Source organism: Molothrus aeneus, unplaced genomic scaffold, assembly GCF_037042795.1.
Source record: "Molothrus aeneus isolate 106 unplaced genomic scaffold, BPBGC_Maene_1.0 scaffold_36, whole genome shotgun sequence".
Taxonomy (NCBI): Eukaryota; Metazoa; Chordata; class Aves; order Passeriformes; family Icteridae; genus Molothrus; species Molothrus aeneus.
Window position 1 is genome coordinate 2,380,216 of NW_027099027.1, and position 13,200 is coordinate 2,393,415.

The 13,200-nt window shown below is 56.7% G+C and overlaps 1 protein-coding gene and 1 pseudogene across 1 annotated transcript in view; one reads left to right on the forward strand and one right to left on the reverse strand.

Moving 5' to 3' along the window:
• LOC136570728 (uncharacterized) overlaps positions 1 to 13,200 on the reverse strand; it is a 2,607,743-nt pseudogene that overhangs the window by 2,358,449 nt on the left and 236,094 nt on the right.
• LOC136570729 (uncharacterized) overlaps positions 1 to 13,200 on the forward strand; it is a 2,347,277-nt gene that overhangs the window by 2,246,204 nt on the left and 87,873 nt on the right. The window contains 1 exon segment of the mRNA XM_066571173.1: positions 7,449 to 8,088. Coding sequence (XP_066427270.1) covers positions 7,449 to 8,088 — 640 coding nt within the window.

A 13,200-nucleotide genomic window follows, 5' to 3' on the forward strand; every position in this document is an offset into this window, starting at 1 on the left:
GCAGGGGAGGCCGGGGCTGGGCGCAGGCAGCGCCCGGCCCAGGGGCTGAGCCCGCGCCAAGCCTTCCCTCCTGCCGCTCTCTGCAGCTGGCAGAGGACAGGAGCCGAGCGGCCGAGCACCTGCGCTGGGCCCTGCGCTACCTGCAGAGCCCACAGGAGCCCCTGCGAGAGGCGGCCATCAGCTTCATGGGTGAGCCACGAGCCCGCGTTCCCTCCCCGGCCCGGCCCGCCACAGCTCGGCCCCGGCCCCGCCTGCTGCCCCGGCAGCGCCAGCCAGGCCCGGCGCCGTGGAGCCCCGCCTGGCCTGGGCATTGCTGCTGCCGCCCTCTGGCAGCCGTGCCCTGGGGCGGCAGCGTGCGCCAAGGGCCGGGCTGAGCCCTGCCGGGCCAGCAGCCCGTGTGGCCACAGCGCCGGCAGCGCCGCTGGCAGGGAGCTGTGCCGCTGCCGCCGTGACAGGCTCTGTGTTCACAGGCATGGCCGGGCGGCGCCTGAGGGGGCAGCAGCGAGAGCTGCAGCTGATCTGCACTGGTGAGTGAGGGCAGCGGGCTGGCAGCGGGGGCTGCCGGGGGGAGCTGCAAGCCCTGCCCCGGCTGTGGAGGGCTCTGCTCCCGTGGCCAGAGCACACTGAGCTTTCAGGGCCACGGGGGCCATTGGTGGCCCGCAGCTTTGGCCTGATCGCCTTGCTCCCTGCTCCCTCCTGGCCATGGCAAGAGCCGCCTGGCATGGCCCTTGCTGGGGGCTCTCCTCGGCTCCCCGCACATCTGGCTCTGACCGTGGCTCTGTTGCTCTCTCTTGCAGCCCTGGAAGACAAAACAAATGACATCAGCCTCGCCGTCGGAAGCCTGGCAATTCAAACGCTCTGCATCCTCAAGTCAGGAGAGCGGGCTCCCATCTCCAGGTTCCAGTGGCTCCTAAATCACCTGCGCAGGGCATGGAAGAGACGGCCTCGTCTGTCACAGCTCGGCTGCCTGCCCTGCCGCAGCTCCGTGGAGAGCTGATCCCAGTAGCTCTTTTTGCTGGGGCCACCTGAGTCAGGAGGAATTTTCTTTTACTTCAAGTATGTTTTTTTCTTTTACTTCAAGAATGTTCTTTTTTTTTTTTTTCCCTTTACCATGTAAATATAGACTGTGTTCTAATACACAGACTGCCAGGATCTTTCTTTTGCTGCCCAGGGTGCGCAGGGCCTAGGGGAAGACGGGATAAAGGGTGCTTGTGCTCAGCCAGCTGCCCAGGCTTGCAGTGGGCAAGGGGAAATGGCCAGAAGGCCCTTGGCCTTTGGTGGTTCTGCTGAAGCCTTTGTGCTGCCCACAGAGCGGCTGGGCAGGGGCCGGAGCTGCGGGGATCCCTGCCAGAGCGCTGCCTGGAGATGGCCACAAGCCCTGTGCCAGGCAGGAAGCGCCATCCGTGCCCTCCTGCCCGTCTGCTGCTGGCTGCCTTGCTGAGGGCTCCCAGGTGCCTCTGCATGGGGCTGCTCTGGAGCTGCTGTGGGGCTGCGGCGCTGCTGCCGGGCAGCTTGGCCGCGCTGGGGCAGGGCCTGAGGGGCTGGGGCGCTGGCAAGCCCTGAGCAATGGGGCTGTCAGAGGCCACAAGCAGCCCCCTGGCAGCCGCCTTCTTCCTGCCAGAGCTGACTTGCCAGGCGGATCCTGGGCACTCTGGAACTAACAGCATCAGTGTTGTTGGAAAGCCAAATGCAGGGAAATCGCAGACCTTTGGTCTTGTCAGCAAAGCTTAGAATTAAACACAGGATTTGATCGGACACCTTGGAAAGGGCTTCCAAACTTAGGTGCTGGGAGAAGGGAGAATGCGGATTTCTAGTTCATAGCAGAGACACCAGGAGGAAAGTTGAAGTGGAGGAAAGTTTAATGTGTTAGAGTCCAAGATCTAGAAAATATCAAAGTAGTTCCAATGGTAAACAAGAAGTTTTTAGATGCAGTGCTGGAGGTTTGTGTGTCATAACACGATTGGCTAAGGAAGCTTACAGCTTACACTGTGGCATGAGTGTCTCATGTCTCGCGGCCCCTCCTCGAGACCCCTCTTTAGGACTCATCCGCAGCCCCCAGGTCCCCCCACAATGCCCCAGGACCCCTCCCCAGACCCCCCCAAACCCCCTGACCCCTCTGGACCCTTCCCCGCCCCCCCCCAATCCCCTCTCAGGCCCCTCCCGCTCCTGTCCCGAGCCTGGCGGGTCCCAGAGGCAGCGGGGAAGGGGGCGCCGCTTCCGGCTCGCCTCTGATTGGTTGGGGAGGCGCTGGAAAGGCGGGCATTGCTGAGGGTAGCCGCACCATTATTGGTCGGCTTGGGGACGGGCAGCTCGTGATTGGTTGGTTTGCGGCGGGGCGCGTCGCTATCGGCTGGGAGCCCACACACACAGCGGATTAGGGAGATTGTGAGGGGAGAGCGGCTGAGGTGGAGCTGAGGCGGGGCCAGGGGGAAGCTTGAGAGGGTGTTGAGCATTCTCAGGTGGGCTTAGGGGGAACTGAGGGAAATTGGGAGAGTCTGAGGGGATTTTGAGAGGAACTGGAGGATTGTGAGGGGATCTGGGGGGTTTTGAGGTGGTCCTGAGAAATCTGGGAGTCTGAGGGAATATCTTAGGGTTTTGGGGGGATTGAGGGGTCTGAAGGGAATTTGGGGCAGTCTGATGGATTTGGGGGGGTCTCAGGTAGGTCTGAGTTGTATTTTGGGGAGACCAGGGGGGGTTTGAGGGTCCTGTGGAGGTTTTGGAGGTCCTGGGGAGTGTTTGGGGGTCCAGCGTGGTCCTGGGCGAACAGTGGGGGACTCTGGGGAGTTTGGAGTTCCTGGAGGGGTCCCGGGGGAGATTTGGGGGTCCCGGGGGGTCCCAGGCCCACCCTGAACCGGGCTCTGGGGGTTTCGGGGGGAGGGGGCACTGCAGGGGTTCCCCCCTCCCCCGTTTTTGGGGGGTCACCCATGGTGCCCCCTCCCCAAAAAGCTCCCAGGGCCCCCTGAAGTGGCTCCTGTTCCACCGGCCGGTGCCCCCTGATCCAGGATGGCCCCACTGAGTCTGGGGGGGTTTGTGGGGATTTTGGGGTTTTGAGAGGGTTTTTGGGGATTTCGGGGTGGCTTTCTTGGGCTTTGGGGGATTTTGTTGGGAGTTTGGGGGGAATTATTGGGGTTTTTGGGGAGAATTATTTGGTTTTGGGATGGTAATGTGATTTTGGGGGTTTTGTTGATTTGGGAAGTTTTGGATTTTTGGTGTTCTGTTGGGGTTGTGGGGGTTTTTTGGGGGGAGACTTATTGAAAATTTAGTGAGTTTTTTTAAATTTTGGTGAGTTCCACTGGGATGTTTGGAGATTCCCTGGGGTTTTTGAGGGTTTTCTTGTAATTTTGGGGGATTTGTGGGGTTTTTGTGGAATTTTAGGGGGGCTTTGGGGCATTCCCTGGGTGTGGGGAAGGGCTGAGAGGCACCAAAATCTCCTTAAAAGCCTTGAAAGTCCCAATAAAACCCACAAAATCCCAATTAAATCTCTGAAAATCCCATTAGAACACCCCAGAATCCTAATATAAACCCACAAAATCCTTTGGAATCCCAAAAAATCCTGATTAAACAACACAAATCCCCCAAAGATGTCCCCAAAACTAGAAAAAGTCCCACAAAATCTCCCCCAAGAACCAAGGAAATCCTGGCAACACCCCAAACCCCCCAAATCCCACCAAAAATCCCAAAAACCCCAAATCCCCAATTAATCCCTCTGAATGCCACCACAATTCCAATAAAATGCCCCAAAATCTCCTAAAAATCCCAATAAAACCCCAGGAATTTCTGAGAATCCCCAAAAATCCCAACAAAATCCCAGTAAAACCCCCTAAATTCAAAAAGAGCCACAAGAAATTGCAATAAACTCCCAACCACCCCCAGAAAACTCCCCCTCAAAATGCCAATAAATCCCCCAAAATCCAAACCCCCTCAAAATCCACAAAACCAGCCACTCCCAGTCAATCCCAGTGTGATTCCAGTCGCTCTCAATGAGATCCCAGTGTAACCCAGCATGGACTCAGCTGCTCTCACTGGGATCCCAGTGTGATCCCAGTTGCTCCCAGCATAATTCCAGCTGTTCCCAGTTCCTCCCATGATGATCCCAGTTGCCCCAAGAATAGTCCCAGTCCCTCCCAGCAGGGTCCCAGTCGTGCCCAGTTGCCTCCAGGGTAGATTCAGTTTCCCCCAGCATCGTCCCAGTTGCTCCCAGCATGATCCCAGCTGTTCCCAGTGTGGTTCCAGTGCCCCCAGGATGGTTACAGACACTCCCAGTATGTTTCAGTTACCTCAGAATGATCCCAGTCTTTCCCAGTTCCTCCCAGTTTCCTCTAGCATCGTGCCAGTTCCCATCTGTTGCTCAAAGGGTGGCCCCAGTTGCTCCCAGTATGATCCCAGTTGCCCCAGTTGTAGTCTCAGTCCTCTCAGCATGGTTCCAGAACCTTCCAGCCGATCCCAGTTGCTCCCAGTGGGTCACATTTTCCTCCCAACATGGGCCCAGTAGCTCCCAGTAAGCCCCAGTCAGGTTCCATTCACGCCCAGTATAATCCCAGTATGAGTGTAGCCACTCCCAGTATGATCCCAGTCCCTTGCAGTCTAATCCCAGTTGCTCCCAGTCATTCCCAGTCTGATGCCAGTGCCCTCAGAGTGATCCCAGTTGCTCCCAGCATGGGCCCAGCTGTTCCCAGTGTGCTTCCATCATTCCCCTATGGTTACAGACACTCCCAGTATGGTCCCAGTTGAACCCAGTTGCCCCTGCTCTACTCCCAGTCCCTCCCCAGATGATCCCAGTCCCTCCCAGCATGGTCCCACTCACTCCCAGTTGCCCCCAGTGTGGTCCCAGTTCTCCCCAGCATGGTCCCAGTTGTTCCCAGTGTGGTTCCAGTCCCCCCAGTATGGTTCCAGACACTCCCAGTATATCCCAGTTGCCCCCAGCATGTCTGCAGTCATTTCCAGGCACTGCCAGTGGCCCCAGTAAGGTGTCAGTTATCCCAGTATGATCCCCCAGTCATGCCCAGTAGATCCCAGTTGCCTCCAGCAGGCATCCAGTCCTTCCCAGTTCCTCCAGTTTGCTTGCAACATCATCCCAGTTTCCCTCAGCTGCTCCCAGTAGCCCAAAGTGTGATCCCAGTCGCTCCCTTTCAACCCCAATATGATCCCAGTAAGCTCCAGTTTGATCCCAGTCACATGCCAGCCCTCCCAGTGTGGTCCCAGTATAATCCCAGTTGCTTCCAATCTCTCCCAGTATGGTCCCAGCTGCCTCCAGCATGGTTCCAGTTGCTCCCTAGATCAGCCCAGTCAGTCCCAGTATGATGCCATTTGCTGCCAGCGTGCTCCCAGTTGCTCCCAGTCAGGCCCAGTCTGGGGGATGATGTGCAGGGTGTGCTCCCAGTCCCTCTCAGATCCTCCCAGTATTAGTCCAGTCCCTCCCAGTATGATCCAAATATGGCCCCAGTGTGCTCCCAGTCCCTGCCAGTCTGAACCAGTTGTGCTCCACATGGTTCCAGTTGCTCTCTTTCACCCTCACTTTTGTTCCAGTCACTCCCAGTATGTCCCAGTGTAGCCCAGTTTCCTCCAGCATCTTTCCAGTTCCTTCCAGTATGATCCCATTTGCTCCCAAGCACTCCCAGTCAGCCTCAGTGTAGTGGCTCTCACTGCCAGAATGATCCCAGTCCGCTCCAGCATGATCCCAGTTCATCCCAGTATAAGCCCAGCAGTTTCCAATCACCCCCAACATGCAGCCAGTCACTCCCAGTTGCTCCTGGCATGATCCCAGTTACTCACAGCTGTTCCCAGTCACACTTAGCATAATCCCAGTCACTCCCAGTATATCCCAATTGCCCATAACATGGTGTTAACTGCCCCCCGCAGGCTCATACTCGCTCCCAGTATGATCCCAGTATCCATCAGTGTGATCACAATCTGCCCTGGTATGGCAGTAAAATCCCAGTCTGATATCAGTACAAACCCAGTACAGCCCCAGTCGCTCCCAGTACGATCCCAGTGCAGCCCAGTCGCTGGCAGTGCTGCCACTGCTGGGATCCCCCAGGCCTGTGTGCGTTCCCCCCTGGCGCATGTGCCGAGAGGAGCCCCAAGGGCTGGCAGTGGCCAGGCAGGGTCCCCAGCAAGGCCCAGTTTGGATGTGCAGCCCCCAGTTTGCCCAGTTTGCCTCTCCTTTGGCCCGGGCCGGGTTCCCCCCGCCCGCAGCGGCTGGGAGCAGCCGAGAGCCCCGCGCTGCCCATGCCGACCTGTCCCGGCTCCATCGCCGCTGCTGCCGCGGGCTGCGAGGGCTGCGGGAACGGGGCACCGAGGGTGTGGCTGCTGCTGGGGGAGGAGGAGGAGGGAGGGAAGGGCAGGGATGGAGGGGGAGGAGGAGGCGGGTAAGGGGGGAGGAGCAGGGGGAGGGATGAAGGCGGAGAGAGAGCAGCGATGGAAGGAGGAGAAGGAGGAGGGGTTAGGGAGGAGGAGGAGGAGAAGGAATGGAAGGGGCGGGATGAAAGAGGAGATGGGGGGTGGGGATAAGACAGGGGAGGAGGAGGGGGGATGGAAGAGGAGGAGCGGGAGGAGAAAGAGCAGGGAAGGAGGCGGGGTGAGGGGGGAGGAGCAAAACGGGGTGGAGATAAGACAGAGGAGCAGCGGGAGGAAGAGGAAGGACAAGGGCGGATCAAGGCTGAGCTGCGGGAGCCACGCGGTCTCGATCTCTGCCTGAATTCGCAGCCCCCACCTGTGGGATCATCGCCCCCCCCCCATGGCGCAGGTGAGCGGGGAGGGCGAGCCCGGCCCGGATATCCCGGGGGGTCCCTGGGTTGGGTTTTTTGGGGGGATGTTTGGAGAATGGAGAAGTCCAAGGCTGAGCGGAAAAGGCCCCTCAGGGGGACATCGGGGGTGGCGGTGGCGGCTGCCGGCAGAGGCAGCCTGGAGGAGCAGAGCCCTGTGTCCCCCAGGAGGCCAAAGTGGGGAGGCCAGAGAGGGGGGAGCGCCGCCATTGGCGGGAGCCTCAAGAGCCTGGAGAGGGGCAGGGGGGACTCCTTGGAGCCGCTGCAGCCCAGGGCAGAGAATGAGGGGAGAAGGGAGCCCGGGAGCCCAAACAGCCCCGGCATCCCGAAATGGGGAGAGCCAAGAGGGGCAGTGCGACCCCAGAGACATCCTGGGGAGATCTCGATGCCCTTGCCTGTGGCACGGAGGCAAATCCCATGCTGTCCTTGTCCTTCCTCGCCCAGAGCAGGAGCTGAGCATGGAGAGCAGGGAGGACAAATGCCCGCGGCAGAACCTGGTGGCAGAGGCCGTTTTGAGCGGCTCCACGGCGCAGGAAGCCAACGGGAAGGAAAAGCCCCGGAGATGCCGCACGAGGAGGGACTGCAAACGCAGATGGCGGGGATGTGAGGGGGAAAGAGCCAGCCTGGGCCGGGAAGGCGGCCGGAGATGGAGCCAGAGCTCGGAGCTGGTGCTCCATGAGCAGCTCCATGATGGGGAGAAGCCCCACATGTGCGTGGAGTGTGGGAAGAGCTTCAGGAGGAACTCCGACCTGATCAAGCACCAGAGGACCCACACTGGGGAATGGCCCTACGAGTGTGGGGAGTGTGGGAAGAGCTTCAGCCAGAGCTCCAACCTGATCAGGCACCAGAGGACCCACACTGGGGAGAGGCCCTATGAGTGTTCCAAGTGCGGGAAGTGGTTTCAGACCAGGTCCCATCTTCTCCAGCACTATCAGAGTCACACAGAGGAGAGGCCCTTCCACTGCCCCGACTGTGGGAAGGGATTCAAGTACAACTCTGACCTTGTCAAGCACTGGCGCATCCACACAGGGGAGAGGCCCTGCGAGTGTGATAAATGCAGGAAGAGGTTTCAGACCAGCTCCCATCTCCTCCTGCACTATTGGATTCATACAGAGGAGAGGCCCTTCCAGTGCCCTGACTGTGGGAAGGGATTCCAGCGCAACTGCACCCTCGTCACCCACCGGCGCATCCACACTGGGGAGAGGCCCTACAAGTGTCCCCAGTGTGGGAAGAGCTTCTCCAGGAGCTCTACCTTGACCCAACACCAACGGAGGCACCGGTAAGGGAAGCCCTGCGAGTGCCCCGAGTGCGGGAAGAGCTTCGTGCGCTGCTCCAGCTCCATCCCCCACTGGAGGAGGCGCTTTGGGCACAGCCCTGGTCACTCACATTCCCTGTGATCCATGTTGGGAACACACCTGCCTGCTTGTCCTTTGGTTTGGCATTTTTTTCTGATTCATCTTCATCCCTTAAAAACAGCCAAAACAGTGTTTAAAGAAAAAAATTGATCAAAGATGTCTAAAGTCCCACAATTTCAGAATTTTTTAATGGGAAATTGATGGTTTGGAGAGAATATTCTGGAGGATTTGTGTAGTCTGGGGGGGGATTTTGTGCAGTGTTCTCCATCTCTTTGCACTCCAAAAGCCAAGAGGGTCACCTCAAAACAACTGAATCCCACTGAAAACAACTGAATTGTAATTCATACAGGCTCAATCCCACATCAAAATGCCTTGTTCCCACCCTAAAAAACTCAGTCCCACGCCAGACTCACTCCATTCCACAGCTGCCAGAGTGAGATGGGGTGTGAAGGAGATTGGGAGAAGTGCGATCCCAATTTGGACTGATGGGATTGGGATTGTGTGGGGCTGGGTGGGTGGGATGTATTTGATAGCAAATAAAACTTTCAGAGTTAGTGATTTCTGTCCCATTCATTTTTAGTCCATTGCAGTTCTGTTTGCAGAGTGCCACCTTCTCAGCTGATTGTGTTTGTGTCCTCCTTTCTCTCCTGCCTCTCTTTGCCTGCTCTGTTTCTCTCTCAGTGTCTCCCTTGAGCCAGGGCAGCTGCCACCAAAGACCCTGCCCTGATTTAATTCCCAGTGCAGGAGCTACAACAACCTTGGGTGAAGTTCTGAAGGCTGGCAGTGAAATGTCACTGTAGGATCCACTTGGCTTTCGGCCCCTTCTTAAGAGCTTTGCCTTCAAGGGCAGGAACATCTTTTCCTGGCTGGGAACTGGAATTCCAGGTCCTTGGAGTGTGTGCCATGCAGGACCATACAGACTGGGATCATATGGACTGGGATTGTATGGCTTGGGATTGTACAGACTGGGATCACGTGGACTGGGATTTCACAGGCTGGGACCATGGGGATTAGGAGCCGAGACTGGGATTATACAAACTGGACCATATGGACCAGGATGGCTGCACCGGATCAATGTGAACTGAGGGGGTCCCGCCCTGCCCAGGGGTCCCTCCCCATCCTGCCCGGGGGCGCAGCCAAAGCTCCCCGGAATGAATGCAGAGGTCCAGGAGGGATCCCAGTGCCAATCCCATTTCCAATCCCATTTCCAGTCCCGTTCCTGCTCCTTGTGCTGGTCCCAGAGTGATCCTGGCGCTGATCCTGGTTCTGGTGCCTGCCTCAGTCTCCATCTCAGTCCCGGAGCACTCCTGGTGCTGATTCTGGTTCTCATGTTGATCTCGATACTGGAGCGGTGCCAGTCCCAGTCCCAGTCTTGGTACCAGAGCGGTGCCAGTCCCAGTCTCAGTCCCAGTCTCGGTCCTGGAGCGGTGCCATTCTCGGTGCTGGTGCTGGTGCTGGTTTCAGTGCTGGTCTCAGTCTTGGTCCCAGAGCGGTTCTGGACCCAGTGGTGCTACTGGTGCTGGTCTTGGTCCTGGAGTGCTCCCAGTGCCAATCTCAGTCTCAGTCCCTGTCCCAGAGCGCTGCCACTCTCGGTGCTGGTTCCGGTGACGGTCTCGGTCTCAGTCCTGGAGGGCTCCCAGTCTTGGTCCTGGTCCCGGTCCTGGAGCGCTGCCGGTGCCAGTCCCAGTTCCAAAGCGCTCCTGGTGCCGGTCCCAGTGTCAGGCTTGGTCCCAGTCTTGGTCCCAGTGCCAGTTCTGGTGCTGGTTCTGGTCTGGGTCTTGGTCCTAGTCCCGGTGCCGGTCCTGTGGCGCTGCCAATCCCAGTTCCAGTGTCAGTCTTGCTGCTGGTGCTGGTTCTGCTGCTGGGTTTGGTCTTGGTCCTGGAGAATTTAGGTCCGTTTGGGTGATTTTAGGCCAAACTGGACAGGTTTAGGGTGGGTTTCAGATCCCTTGCAGTGATTTCAAGCCTTTTAGGGTGGATCTTAGGCCCCTTTGCAGATTTTAGGCCAAATCTGTTGGGTTTGAGGGTGGATTTTAGATCCCTTTGAATGATTTATGCCCATTTGGGTGGGGATTGGGCCTGTTTGAGTGATTTTAGGATAAACTGGGCAGTTTTAGAGTGGATTTTAGATGCCTTTGGCTGATTTTAGGCCCATATGGGTGGATTTTAGTCCTCTTTGGGTAATTTTACCTTTTAACAGTGATTTTAGGTCCCTTTGTACTATAGATGGCTAATGAGATGATTGGCTCTCACAATTAAGGGATGGATACTGTGTGAATATTAAGAGAAGCTTTATTGATGTGTGATTATGTTATTGCAGTCTGTTGTTTAGGTGTCCTCTGTTCTCCCCACAGTCCCTTTCCCCCCGTTGTTACCATCAGACAGCCTGAGCCATCCAGGACAGGTGGAAAGAAGGCGACAACAAAAACTTGTTCCTAGGGGAGGGGGCGTGGCATGACAGCACCTGACCCTCCAATCAAGCTGCAGGAAAGCAGACTCAACCAATAAACAGCAAAGAAGAGTTGACTGACAGACTGTGGGAGGGGCCAGGGTTGGCTGATGCAATCCTGGGGTATCAAAGGCGAAGCGTCCATCTTGAGGACGAGCCAGGCACGTGGTAGGCAGCCACGAGGGGAGCTCCCAGGCCTGTTCTTCCTTATTTAGTCCTTTTCTTGTCATTTTTGTTAAGGTTGAATAAACCTTTTAAAATTTTCAAAGTCAGCAGTCGTTTCTCACAGTAACCAAGGGTTCCTTTACTGGATTTTGGCGCACAGGAGAAACACCAACCATATATTCTCAAGAGGACAAAATGGCACAAAATTTTCCTGGCAAAGTACAGAAAATCAAGAAACTTTGGAAAAAGATTTACTAAAACATCCAATTCAACATAAAACACCATAGCAGTAACTTCATTAACTCAGCCCGGTGTACCTGGAAACGTTTAATCACTTCAGTTGTTGAGGTACCCAAAAATGTTCCATATCAAGAGCATTAGAAGGAGAAGACAGAGAGACAGGAAGACAGAAGCTCTATAGAAAGAAATGCACATGGCTACCAACTGCTGGGGTTCCAGCGTGGGTGAGACACAAACCCCAGCCACGGAGCCCTTGTGACACATCAAGGCCCCTCTGGAGCAAAGAAACCATTGCTGACAGTCCAGAAACTCATGGAACCAAGGGGCCGTTGTGACAACGCAGATCCAAGGACACCATGGTGGCACTATGGAACCTCATGGGAGCAAAGAGACCATTGTGACACTCTGGTGCCTCACAGAATCAGGGGGACCATTGTGAAACTCAGGCCCCCTCTGGAACCAAGGGCCAAGGATGAAGCTGTGGGGCCCGTGGAACCAAGGAGCCGTTGTGACACAGCGGGGCCACAGGGAGCCAAGGGGCCATGGGGACATTGCAAGGACTCAGGGAAGCCAAGGGGCCGTTGTGACACTGCAGAAGAAAGGAGAACACTGTGACACTGCAGGGACTCCTGGAATCAAGGAGACCATTGGGACACTGTGGGGCCCCATGGAACCAAGGGCACAGGGAGCAGGTGTGGCTGGTTTGGCCTCCCGGGGGCTGCTGGACAGGTCTGGCTGACCTTGGCATGTCGAGGGCTGCTCCTCATCTGCCCCTGAAGCACTGGGGCTCTGGGCTCTCCTTCCTATGGGAGAGAACTGTCCTGATGCTCCTCCAGGGCCCTATGGCAAAAACTGGGATTCCTTCTCCAAATTCCCTTACATGCAAAGATTGTTCCCAGATGAAATCTGCCAGGAGGGGCAGATCTGGCTGCCTTGGCTACCTGGGGCCACCTCTCATCTGCCTTTGAAACCCTGGGACCATGTGCTTTTATTTCTTGTGGGAAAAAACCCTCCATCTCAACCAGGAACTCATGGCCAAAACTGGGCATCTGCCTCTGGAATTCCCTATATCCAAGGATAGCTCCCAGACAAAAGCTTCCAGCACTGACAAGCCTGGCTGGCCTTGGCTTCCTGAGGGCTGGCCCTCATCTGCCTCTGAAACACTGGGGCTGGGTGCTTTCCTTCCTTATGAAAAGAACTCTTCTTCCTGTCCAGGCACCCACAGCCAAAACTGAGATTCCACCTCCAAAATGCCCAATGTCCAAGGAAAGCCCCGAGACAAAAGGTGCCAGGAGAGACAGGGCTGGCTGGCTTGGCCTGAGGGTGGCCACCTCTCATCTTCTTCCTAAACACTTGGACTTTGTGCTTTACTTTCCTATGGGCAAAAACACCCATCTTGACCATGGCCAAAACTGGGATTCCACCTCCAAAACTCCGTACATCCAAGGATTGCTCCCAGGTGAAAGCTGCCAGGACAGACAGGTCTGGCTGCCCTTGGCCTCCTGGGGGTGCCTCTCCCCTGCTGTCCAAACACTGGGGCTGGGTGCTTTCCTTCCTATGGAAATGAACCGTCCTTCTTATCCATGCAGAAAGGGCTGAAATTGGGGTTCCACCTCCCAAATTCCCGATATCCAAGGGTTGCTTTCAGACAAAAGCTGCCAGGACAGAGAGGTCTGGCTGGCCTTGGCCTCTGATGGCTGCCTTTCATCTGCCCCTGTGACACCACCGGTGTTCTGTGCTTTCCTTCCTATGGAAAAGAACCATCCTTCTCCCCCAGTGTCCATGTCTGAAATTGGGATTCCACCTCTGAAATTCTCAATATCCAAGGGTTGCTCCCAGGCAAAATCTGCCAGTACCGTCAAGGCTGGCTGGCCTGGGCCTCTGGTGGCTGCACCTGCAACAGTGGGGCTGGGTTCTTTCCTTCCCATGGAGATCCCTGGGACACTGTGGGGACCTCATGGAACCAAGGGGATCATTGTGGCACCACTGGAGCCCATGGAACCAAGGGGATCATTGTGGCACCACTGGAGCCCATGGAACCAAGGGGATCATTGTGGCCCCACTGGAGCCCATGGAACCAAGGGGATCATTGTGGCCCCACTGGAGCCCATGGAACCAAGGGGATCATTGTGGCCCCACTGGAGCCCAGGGAACCAAGGGGATCATTGTGGCACCACTGGAGCCCAGGGAACCAAGGGGCCATGGTGACACAGAGGGGCTCCATGGA